General features: G+C 52.8%; 1 protein-coding gene across 6 annotated transcripts; it reads left to right on the top strand.

Moving 5' to 3' along the window:
• The first annotated feature begins 38 nt into the window (after positions 1-38).
• Nif3l1 (NGG1 interacting factor 3 like 1) lies at positions 39-10,473 on the top strand. Of its 6 annotated transcripts, none has more exons than XM_010617570.3 (8): positions 39-155; positions 1,451-1,685; positions 2,160-2,614; positions 3,814-3,976; positions 7,177-7,306; positions 8,335-8,473; positions 9,261-9,344; positions 10,195-10,473. In XM_010617570.3, exons 3-8 carry the CDS (start codon positions 2,185-2,187, stop codon positions 10,377-10,379), a joined length of 1,131 nt encoding a protein of 376 aa, XP_010615872.1. In that variant the 5' UTR covers positions 39-155; positions 1,451-1,685; positions 2,160-2,184; the 3' UTR covers positions 10,380-10,473. The 6 variants fall into 6 exon arrangements, with proteins under 6 accessions (XP_010615872.1, XP_010615868.1, XP_010615870.1 ...); XM_010617566.3 differs by having other exon boundaries at positions 1,451-1,748; XM_010617568.3 differs by lacking the exon at positions 1,451-1,685.
• Positions 10,474-10,936: the final 463 nt, after the last annotated feature.

The following is a 10,936-nucleotide window of genomic DNA, read 5'->3' as shown; positions in this document are numbered from 1 at the left end:
CCGCTTCCGCTCAGGCAGACTGCTCACCCAGAGAGGGCCACTTCCGCTCAGCCCCTCCCCCACTCCCCTGGACCCGGGAGCGCGGGCCGGGCCGGAAGTGTAGCGTACAGACGGCTTCCGGCCTGGTGAGCAGCGTGCTCTCGGAGGCGCTGGCGGTACGTGTGTTCCTCGCCTCGGGCGCGGTCACTGGTGCTGCGGAGGAGGCACGGGCGGGCAGGGGACTGTGGCCGCACAGCGGGCCAGAGCCCTGCGGAGGACGCGGGCTGGGCCGCTGACCTCCCGAGACCTGCATCCTGTCAAGCCACTTCGCCTCAGTCGTGGGTTAAGCATCCGCCGCTTCTTAGGCTCATTTTGCAATAGAAAATTTGAAAAAAAAAGTTTGCTTTTGAAATCGTTGGGTTATATAGGGCTGGGGATGTAACTCAGGGCATGCGCAAGGGCCTGAGTTTGATTCCCGGTACTGGCAAAAGGAAATAAAAATGTTTAGGTTATAGATATTTTATTAATAGTCGACTGTATGGTTTATTTATTCTTGAGCCAGGTCTCAGTGTACAGCCCAGGCTGCCCTTCAACTCTGGCCTCCTGCCTCAGCCTTCAGTGCTGGGATTACAGGCGTGGGCCACGCCTGGATGCTTTCTTAATAATTGTGCATACAATTAGATGCTTTTCTTCAAAAACAAAAATGTTTATGGATAGCGAGTGCGAGGTTAAAATGGTGACAGAAGTCCAGAGACAAGCCGGTTTGGGGGGTTTTCTGAGAGGGACTCTTAGTTTTTTGCCCAGGGTTTTTTGTTTGTTTGTTTTGTTTTTTGAGACAGGGTCTCACTATGTAGTTGAGACTGACCTGGAACTCACTATGTAGTCCCTGCTGGTCTCGAATTTACAGCGATCTTCCTGCCTCAGCCTCCGGGGTGCTGGGATTACAGGCGTGCGCCTCCACGCTCGGCTATTGTGCAGGGTTTTCATGGAGCTGGGCAAGCGGAGAAGGGAGGAAGAGCAGGGGGCGGCTCAGCGGCCGGCAGCGAATTTCCCACTGTTCTTCGCTCAGTGTCAACAGGGGTTGGGGGCCTTGTTTTTCTCCAAACTGAGACTGCGCCTGCCACAAAGTTTAAAAATAGGGTTGATATCATCTGTTCTAGTGATTTAACTTGACCAATTTTGGAATATTACTATTTTTTTTTTTTTTAAGTTTTGAGACTAGGTCTCAGTATGTAGTTCAGTCCGCCCTTGAATGCCAAGCCATCCTCTTGCTTGAGCCTCGCAAGCTCTGGGATCATAGGTGTGCCCTGGCAGTACACCCGGCTCTGTCGTGTTCAGATTTTAGAAGCAGGGTTTTCTCGCTCCGCATTGATGTCCTCCCTCCTTCTTTCTCTCCCTGCCCTGCTCTCTCGCCCTGTTGCTCTCGCGCTGTGCTTTGCCGGCCTTGCGTTTGTTTCCCTGTCGTTTGCAGGGGTCCAGAAGGCTTGCAGAGCATCCGCAGAGCGCCCTCCACCAGAGCTCCTGGGCCTGGCCCTTGTGGGTGCGGTAGGCCCGCTGTGACTTCACCCACTGCCTGCCCTGTGCTGGGCCTCCTTTCTGCGGACAGCCCTCCTCTTCGGTGCCCATCCGTGCCACCAGCCGGGAGTTCCGCTGAGCAGAGTCAGCCTGCAGCGAGCCCTTGGTGCTGGCAGCGCAGGGACCACGAGGCAAAGATCGCTCCCTTTCCCGGAGCTTCAGCGTATTAAGGAAACACGAACAGGATTGTCACAGTATGAGAGTGTTAGGTTGAGGGGTTGGGGATCGGCACCGAAAAGGTTTGTCAACAAAAGTTTTCTTTAGGGCCAGATGTGGTGATGCACACCTATCACCCTGGCTGAGCCAGGAGGATCGTGAGTTCAAGCTCAGCCTGGATGAGAACAAGAAAGGGCCGGGCCGTAGCTCAGCAGGAAGGCGCTGGGTTGCATCCCCAGTACCACAAAACGGAAGGAGGAGAGTGGGAGTCGGAGGGCTCCTGAGAGGGAGGGATGGCGAAGTGGCGGAGAGGAGGGTGGACGTTCCTGCGTCGGGGACCAGAGCCTGCCGTGCCCCCGCGTGTGCAGGAGGGCGCGGCTCACCGGAGTGTGGCCCTGCGGAGGCCCCGGCTGCAGCCCCACGAGTCCCCTTCCTGTGTTTGGCCCCAGGTACTCGCTGGAGCCTGGTGCCTGCATGCTGGCGTCTCCTGGGCGCCTGGTGCCCGCAGCAGTCCGGCTCGCCTGTTCCAGGGCCCGCTCCTCCTCCGGCATGGATCTGAAGGCTGTCGTCTCTTCTCTCAACGACTTCGCGCCCCTCTCCTTCGCAGAGAGCTGGGACAATGTGGGGCTCCTGGTGGAGCCGAGCCCCCCGCACACCGTGCACACGCTCTTCCTGACCAACGACCTCACGGAGGCGGTGCTGGAGGAGGCCCTGCGCGAGAAGGCGGACCTGGTCCTTTCCTACCACCCGCCTATCTTCCAGCCCCTCGCGCGCGTCACCTGGGGGACCTGGAAGGAGCGCCTGGTGGTCCGCGCGCTGGAGGCCAGAGTTGCCATCTACTCCCCGCACACGGCCCTGGATGCCGCGCCCCAGGGCGTCAACACCTGGCTGGCCAGGGGTCTCGGTGAGGCTTTGGTGTCTTTGCAGTGAGTTTTAACAGTTTTCAGGCTGAGAGTGTTACTCTGTTTTTGTATATTGAAAAATAATGTTGAAACTTGGCAAGTAGCTCCCATTTGGAAGAGAAAACATTCTTGCTAATGCGTGAAGAGGACACAAGTCTGCAGAGCTGGACCAGCTTCTGGGAACCCTCACTCGTGTGGCACAGTGCCCGGTGCTAGGTGCTGGAGATGCTTGAGCTCAGGGCTCAGCACACCCAGCTGATTAAATCGACATCGGGCTTTATCGAATGCTTCCTGTGCCCAGCAGTGAGGAGCTCTCAGTCCAGGCTCATCGTGAGCCAGGGCCTTGATGATGTAGTGATCTTGTGATGCGATCCGATTGTGTGCGTTCGTGTCTTGTTTTGTTTTGTTTTGTTTTGTTGAGACATGGTCTTGCTGTGTAGCCCAGACTGGCCTCAAACTTGTGGTACCCTCCTGCCTCAGCCTGTGGAGTACTGGGATTACACGTGTGTGCAGCCGTGCCAGGCTGAGCATTTAGATCTTGAACCATAGTTTATATGGGTAATTTAATAAGCAGTAGACAATTCCATATGTCATCCAAAACGACATTTTAATTTTCTGAAAAATAATTCTGAAAATGAATTTCATTTCTTTAAATATTTAGGATAATTTATTTTTTTCTTATGAATTCAGTTTTGTTTATACCAAATCCCTATGTTATGGAAACTGGTGATGTTTATGTGAAAGGTATGTATGTGTATCTGTATTATATCAAAAGTGAAGCCAGGTGTGATGGCTCACACCTGTAATCCCAGCATTCGGAAGGCTGAGGCTGGAGGATCACTGAGTTCGAGACCAGCCTGGGCTACATAGTGAGTTCCAGGGCAGTCTCAACTACATAGTGAGACCCTATCTCAAAAAAAACAACAAAAAAGTGAAAATCATTTTTTTAAAAAGCATTTTTAAAAAAATGATTATTTCTGCTGGGCGTGGTGGCGTTCACCTGTAATCCCAGCATGCAGGAGGCTGAGGCAGGAGAATTGCTGTGAGTTAGAGGCCAGACTGAACTACATAGCAAAACCCTATCTCACAAAAATCCCCCAAAAAAGTGCTTATTTAAATTTTGCCTATTAATAGTTTTTTACTTTTACACCTTAAAACAAAAATCCCAGAAAACTTTGATTTTCTCACAATTTTCTCCTAGGCATTTGTACCTCCAGGCCCATCCGTCTCTCCAGAGCCCCCAGCCACCCCAAAGAGGGGACCCACCGAGTCGAATTCAGTGTCAGACACTCCCAGGACCTGGACACAGTCCTGTGTGCTATAAAAGCGATCGGCGATGCTGATGTCACTAGTTTTTCTGCTAGGTATCTTTCTTTTTTGAATGTGTATTTATTTAGAATCGTGACCCTAGTACTGCTTGGGTGTAAAAGAAATCACTTCCCCTGGGTTTGGGTTCCAAGAACTGTATGGAGCAGGAGGACCGTGGGGTCCTCTACAGTGACGCAGCTCTGGGGTGCACACCGAGCATCTCCCTGTGGGAGACACGGCGCTGGCACTGACGGCCTCTCCTGCCCCCGGTGATGTTCACAGTGGTTGTTTACCTCCCAGAGTGCAGACCTAGTGACGCAGTGCTAACTGAGGCTAACGGATCGGTTCCCAGGAAATCAGTGACTTCCAAGGACTTTGAAGGGAAACACATTTAACTGTCTCTTCCAAGGTCAATCCTTTAGGGCAGTCGTAGATTTTCTTTTAGTCTGCTGTACCCTCATACCTGTGGCACTCCGAAAGGACATGTGAGGAAGGGCTTAGTGTTAAAGGCCTCACCTAGCATGTCTGAGGCCCTGGATTTGACCCTCAGAGAGAAAAAAGAAAAAGAGAAAATGTACAAAGCTATGTTTGTTTGTTTGAGACAGGGTCTCACTCTGTAGTTGACACTGACCTTGACCTCACTGTGTAGTCCAGGCTGGTTTCAAACTCACAGTGATCCCCCTGCCTCAGCCTCCTGAGTACTGGGATTATAGGCTTGGGCTACAACGCACGGCACCTGACTTTTAAATATAAGTTTTTTTTTTTTTTTTGTACTGTGGATTGAACTCAGGTCCATGTGCTTGTGAGGCAGGCAGTGGAACCACTGAGCTAAATCCCCAGCCCTTAAATATAAATTCTGTACTGTAAAATCATGGGCATATATGTTGGGAAGTTTGGGGAAATTTCAGGAGCCTCAAGTCATGGGGTTTTCAGTAGATTTTAGTTGTTGACGTCTTCTATACTGAATAGATGTTGAAATTAAAAAAACAAATTAATGGGCCAGGGATTTAGCTCAGTGGTTCTGCCACCTGCCTCACAAGCACAAAGTCCTGAGTTTGATCCCTGGTACCAAAAAAAAATTAATGATGAAAATCAAACATGAAAAAATTCAAACCATACAAAAGTCTTCCTTGTTTTTCTACTCTGCCCCTAGTATGTTCAAGTTGTCTTGTTTACAGAGAAGTAGGAACCTCTCTAGATGCACATGGGGCATTAAAAAAGTCTCCTGCATGCTGATTTCTTTTTATCTTTTTTTTTTTTTTGGTACTGGGGATTCAGCTTGGGAACTTGTGCTTACCAGGCAGGCGGCAGAACCACTGAGCTAAATCCCTGCCCCCTTTTTATCTTCAGGGATAGGGTCTTGCTATGTAGTTCTGCCAGGCTACAAATTCAGTTTGACCCTCCTGCATCAGCCTCCTGAGTGGTGGGATTACAGATGCATGCCACCATATGGGGCTTTTTTGTTTTGTTCTTTTTTTTTTTTTTTTTGTACCAGGGATCGAACTCGGGTCCTTGAGCTTGCAAGGCAGCAGAACCACTGAGCTAAATCCCCAGCCCCTGTTTTGTTCTATTTTTTGACTTTTTGTTGTTGTTGTTGTTGTTTTTTGAGACAGGGTCTCACTATGTAGTTGAGTCTGACCTGCAGCTCACTATGTAGCCCAGGCTGGTCTCGAACTCACAGAGATCCTCCTGCCTCAGCCTCCTGAGTGCTGGGATTACAGGCGTGCATTACCACGCCGGGCTTATTTTTTGAAATAGTGTTGTTACATAGCACGGTCTGTTCTCAAATTCAAAGTTCCTCCTGCCTCAGCTTCCAGAGTGCTGGGTTGTGGGTATGTACTGTCAGGCCTGTTCTATTTGCCTTTCTCATTAATGGGATGTTTTAGAGATCTTTCCATCTAAGTACATACGAATTCATTGTTTTTAAGTGCTGTGTAGTCTTTCCTTTGATGATATGCTAAAGTTTTTTTTTTTTTTCCGACTTTGCAGTTTAGGGTGGCCTCCAACTCAGGGTCATCCTCCTGCCTCAGCCTTCTGAGTGCTGGTGCTACAGGCATGCATCACCATGCCCAGCTTATAGATTTAAGCATTTCTTTTCCTGCTGACTTGGACCCAGGGACATGGGGACATTCCAGGTGGAAACCAGAGCGCCTGGGTGACAACTTTCCTGCTGCCTGTTTTTCTGGAAAGGCTTTAGGGCACTGCTTCTTAGAGGGTGGATTCAAAGAACCCCCTGTACCACTGGTAATGGGAAATATTAGAAATGCAGAGTTTCGTCCTGATTAGCATGGGACATGAGTGATAATTCTTGTATTCAGTGCTGTTTGAAAATTACCCTGGGGCGCAAGGGCCCAAGTTTGATCCCTGGTACCCCCCAAAAAAGAAAAAAGAAAATTACCGCAGGGTTTGAGCTCCAGCACCAAAAATGAAGAAAGTAACATTGTCTAGGGCTGTTAAAAATTAAAGTTCTCAGGGCCAGGGATTTAGCTCAGTGGTTCCAGCACCTGGCTCACAAGCTCAAGGTCCTGAGTTCAATCCCCATTACCCCCCCCAAAATAAAAGAAAAAAGAATCTTTTTGGTTTATGTTATGTCTTGTACTCAAAGTTATGAAGTTTTATTTGTTTGTTTGTTGAATTAAAAATTTGCATGTGGAGCTTGGCACAGTGGTACATGCCTGCAATACCAGCGCTGTGGGAGACTGAAGTGTGAGGGTCACAAGTTCAAGTCCAGTCCAGGAAACTAGCGTGACACTGTCTCAGAAAGTTAAAGAAAAAAGGGCTGGGGTACCCATGTAGCTTACCACGAAGACCCAGGATTCCATCCCCAGCACTAATACTCAGAAGGTACCAAAAGGGAGGCATTGCAGACAACGCCTTACTACCACAGGAAAAAATGCACTGGGCGTGGTGGTACATACCTGTAGTCCCTGCTACTTGGGAGGCTGAGGCAGGAAAATCTCAAGCTTGAGGCCAGCCTGTGCAACTTAGGAAGATCTTGCCTCAGGGATTTTAAAAGGGGTCTGGGGACGTAGTTCTGCCCTTCCTAGGTCCTCCCCTCCCTCACAGTTACCCTGGGCCCAGCCCACTCGCAGGTGCTCTGATGCTGGCTCTGATGTGTGCCGGGACAGAGAGGTCCAGGCGCACGTGTGGCCCAAGCCTCAGCGTGGCCTGGCCCAGACCCTTGGTCTCACGGCAGAGTTGTACGGGGAGGAGCAGAGTACAGCTGCGGTGTGTCCCAGCCAGGATCTTGTTGCAGGACGGGTGATGGCGAGGAGCGGACGCGGCTCAGTGTGACCTGCACTCAGGAGGCCTTGACTCGGGTGGTGGCGTGGCTGTCCCAGAACAGGCAGCTGCGTGAGCAGACCGAGGTTCTGGCCCTGGAGAAGGTAAGATGGTTGTTCTAGAGCTGCTCAGGCCTGCAGTGTGTTCATCAGCGCCAGAGGCCCACGGACTCCAGTGCACAGCTGGATGAGCTGTTACGGTGCAGGTTTTGTGTGTGAACAGTTGTGTCGGGTGGGCCGGGGCGCAGCTCGTGTGTGGCCCTGGGCTCCATCCCTTCTCTGCGGTGTATCTTGAAAGGCACTGAGGGAGGGAGGTGGAGCAGGGACTGGAAGACATCGGGATCTCTTCCAGCTTGTGGAACAGGAAAAATGTTGGGATTCCTTCCAGGTTTTTTGTTGTTGTTGTTCGGTTGGTTTTTTGGTGGGTATCTGGGATCAAATTTAGGACCTTGGGCTTGCGAGGCAGGCGGCTGAACCGCTGAGCTAAACGTCCAGCCCAAGGGTCACACGGGTTTGATCTCTTACCTGTCTGGCCTGATAGGTATGTGTATGATGATGACTCCCATCTTTTCTTACAGCTTAGAATGCCTCTTTAGGTGAAAAATACAGTAAAAAAATGCCTATTTCCAACTACTTTATAGACCTTTTCCGCTTAGAGATCTCACGCATATTTCGAATTCATTGTACACAAGTGACAACCGTATTTCTGCCCCAGCCCCGGACGCCTTTCTTTTTCTCAGTTTCTTTGGTGTTTTCAGGGGTCCTGTGAAGCCCAGCTCTGCCTGTCTCCCTCTCTAGCACGCTTGTCCTCTCTGCCTGAGCTCTGCCCGCCGTAGCTGGGGTCTCCGTGCCTCCAGAGTGGGCGGCCGAGGCCCTGCGCAGCCTGTCCCCCATCAGCTTCCCCGTGCTGCCCACCTGCTCCCTGCGGACTCACCTCAGCTCACCCCTGCCCAGCCCTTCTGGTTCCTCCCCGGACTCGGTTCCTTTCCTGTTTCCCGTAAGGATGCTGAGCCACCTGCAGGTGGTTCGGTCCATCGTCCGTCACCTCGGTCGGGCCGCTCGCCCAGCCGGCCCAGCGCTTGTGTGTCAGGACTGGTGAGGGGGGAACAGTGTTGCGTCTTGTTTGTCTTCAGCCTCTGCTGCTGCAGACCGGCATGGGGCGGCTGTGCACACTGCAGGAGTCTGCGTCCCTGGCCACCGTGGTTGAGCGGGTGAAGAGTCACTTGAAACTGTCCCACGTCCGCCTGGCGCTCGGAGCAGGAAGGACCCTGGGTGAGTGTCTCCCCGTCCCCGCAACACAGATCCACCCTGGGCTCGGGCTCCGGCTTGGCCCTGCCGGGCAGCTGGGTCACTGCTGTGGAGGAGGACGCCTCAGTGCACGGTGCCCGAGTGGGCCAGGGTCCTGGTGGCCGCGATGCTCTGAGAGGTAGGAGGGGTTCAGAGCCAGGTGCTGCTGAGCTCTGGCCCACTGAGGGCCACAGCAACTGCTCTTTCCCCAGGCTTCCCAGGAGCGCCTGCTGCTAAAGCCAGAGCGCCCGGGAGTTGCCCTGTCAGTGTGTGTGAGGTGGCCCGCTGCCTGGCCGTGCTGGGGCCGGGGCCTCCTCTGCTGCTCTGCTTTGTGTTTTTGAGACAGGTTCTCTCAGTGGCGCTCAGGTTGGCAGTTCTCCTGCCTCGGCCTCCCAAGTGCTGGGACTCCAGGCCTGCGCTGCCTCACCCCCTGCACCTCACCGAGTCGGGGTAGTGTGTGCGCAGATCCCGACCCTGCGAGGACACTGCTGGCTCTGGCCTGCAAGTTTGTTCCTCGGCACATCCAGCTGCAGCCCTGCCATCGCGGTGGCGTCCCTGTCACCACTTGCTGTGGTGGACCGGCAGGGCCTCCTGGCCTCACGCAAGGCAGGCGAGCTGCTTGTCTGCAGAGAGCTGTTCCTTAGAATTCCGTCAGCGCAGTCCGCAGCTTGGGGTGCGGCAGGCCTGGAGGGCTCCTCTTCGCCCTGTGAGCTGAGCCAGGGCGCTTCAGCAAATACCAAACACTGTCTCCCCTCCTTTCCCTCTCTTACAGACTCCCGAATCCAGGACGTAGCCCTGTGTGCCGGCTCGGGGAGCAGCGTTCTGCACGGGGTGCAGGCTGACCTCTACCTCACAGGTGGGAACTGCTCAGCCTGGGCTCACCCCTGTTAGGACGGCGTTGGGGACACACAGATAGCTAAGGACCTGTCTGAGCCAGGATTACACAGGCAGACACGAAAGAATTGGGGATGTACTGCAGTCTTCGTAGTGCGAGGAAATCATTTCACAATTCAGCATTATCAGGATCATCTCAAAAGTTGATGTTCAGGATGGTAATCCCAGCTACTTGGAAGGCTGAGGCAGGAGGATCGAAAGTTCGAGGCTAACCTGGGCAACTTAGCCATTCTATCAAAATAAAAAGATAAAAGGCCTGAGGATGTAGCTCATTGTGAAAGCTCTCGTTCAGTTTGCAGGGTAGGCAGATACATAGATTGATGAATTTGATGTCCTGCTGACCTGAGTCAGTGCTGCCCCAGCTCCCCCATGAGTCCTGCGTGGTCCGCGTCCTGAGCTGGTGCAGTTGAGGTGGAGCCCTGTGCACTCCCTGCCTCAAAAACTAAAAACTAAGCAAATCTCCTTATCTTTTATGTGTGTATGTTTTCATTTACTTGAGGCTGATTAGTTCCAGCTGGCTTCAAACTTGCAGTGGTCTCACTGCGTAGCCCAAGATGTCTTTTAACTCATGGTGATCCTCCTGCCTCAGCCTCCCAAGTGCTGGGATCATAAGTGTGTGCTCAGGTTGCCAAGAGGAAGTGAGGAACCTTGGTGGGCTGGCTTTGCGGTTGCAGGGTGTGTAAGCAGACTGGACCAGTCCTTTTAGAGAAGTGGTTCTGCTGTTCCCTTTGCTTCCCACACGGCACAAGCTCGTGCTTCTGCGGCTGCTGTCTGATCATGAATGATGGTGAAGCACATGTCTCCCCCCGCAGGTGAAATGTCCCATCACAACGTTTTGGATGCCACTTCCCGAGGAATCAGTGTCATCCTGTGTGAACACAGCCACACGGAGCGGGGCTTTCTCTCTGACCTGCGGGACCTGCTGGGTGTGCGCCTGGAGAGCAGGGTGCGGGTGGTCCTGTCAGAGCACGACCGCGACCCTCTGTGTGTGGTGTAGCACAGTGGCAGCCGCAAGCCGGAGTGGCCCCCAGAGAACAGGCGGCAAGAGGGCACAGGGTGTGCTGAGCAAGGCTCGGCAGAAGACCACGGAGGCCTGCAGACCCTGGCTGCTCTCCCGGCTCCAGCACAGGCCAGCCCCGTGCCTGCACCTGCACGGACCCCACCTCTCCGCTCCAAATAAACACCAGGCCTTTTGCTGGGGTCTTTTCCTCTCCATCAGGAGTTCAGAGCCCCGAGTCCCCACCCGCACCTTAGTAATCTCCGTGTCTTCATCTCTCACTGGCGTTCCTCACCCTGTGAGCCCTTCAACCATGCAGGCCCCCATGATACATGCACAGTACCCAGCACGGTGGCCGGGCTGGGCAGAGCGCCTGCCGTCCTTCCTGGTCTTGATTGGTTCACTGAGGGTACTGAGCGCGGGAGGCCAACACCATACCAGAACTGAACTGCCTGTTATAGATCACAGATCTCTCATAAACTGACATCTGGTTACTTACTGTCCTTGGGAAGTAGCTCAAAGAATTTCTTAAATTATAAGATGAATTAATCTAAGAA

This window comes from Fukomys damarensis, unplaced genomic scaffold, assembly GCF_012274545.1.
Source record: "Fukomys damarensis isolate Sample0158 unplaced genomic scaffold, DMR_v1.0_HiC HiC_scaffold_26, whole genome shotgun sequence".
Lineage (NCBI taxonomy): Eukaryota > Metazoa > Chordata > Mammalia > Rodentia > Bathyergidae > Fukomys > Fukomys damarensis.
Note: the sequence above shows the minus strand (reverse complement) of the source record. Positions and strands in the feature narration are given on the sequence as shown.

Bases quoted from the DNA above. Each gene is read 5' to 3' on its own strand.
- Nif3l1 (XM_010617568.3), top strand. From the start codon at position 2,185: ATGCTGGCGTCTCCTGGGCGCCTGGTGCCCGCAGCAGTCCGGCTCGCC. The intron at 2,615-3,813 runs GTGAGGCTTTGG...ATTTTCTCCTAG, and splicing joins CTGGCTGGCCAGGGGTCTCG to GCATTTGTACCTCCAGGCCC. The intron at 9,345-10,194 runs GTGGGAACTGCT...CTCCCCCCGCAG, and splicing joins GGCTGACCTCTACCTCACAG to GTGAAATGTCCCATCACAAC.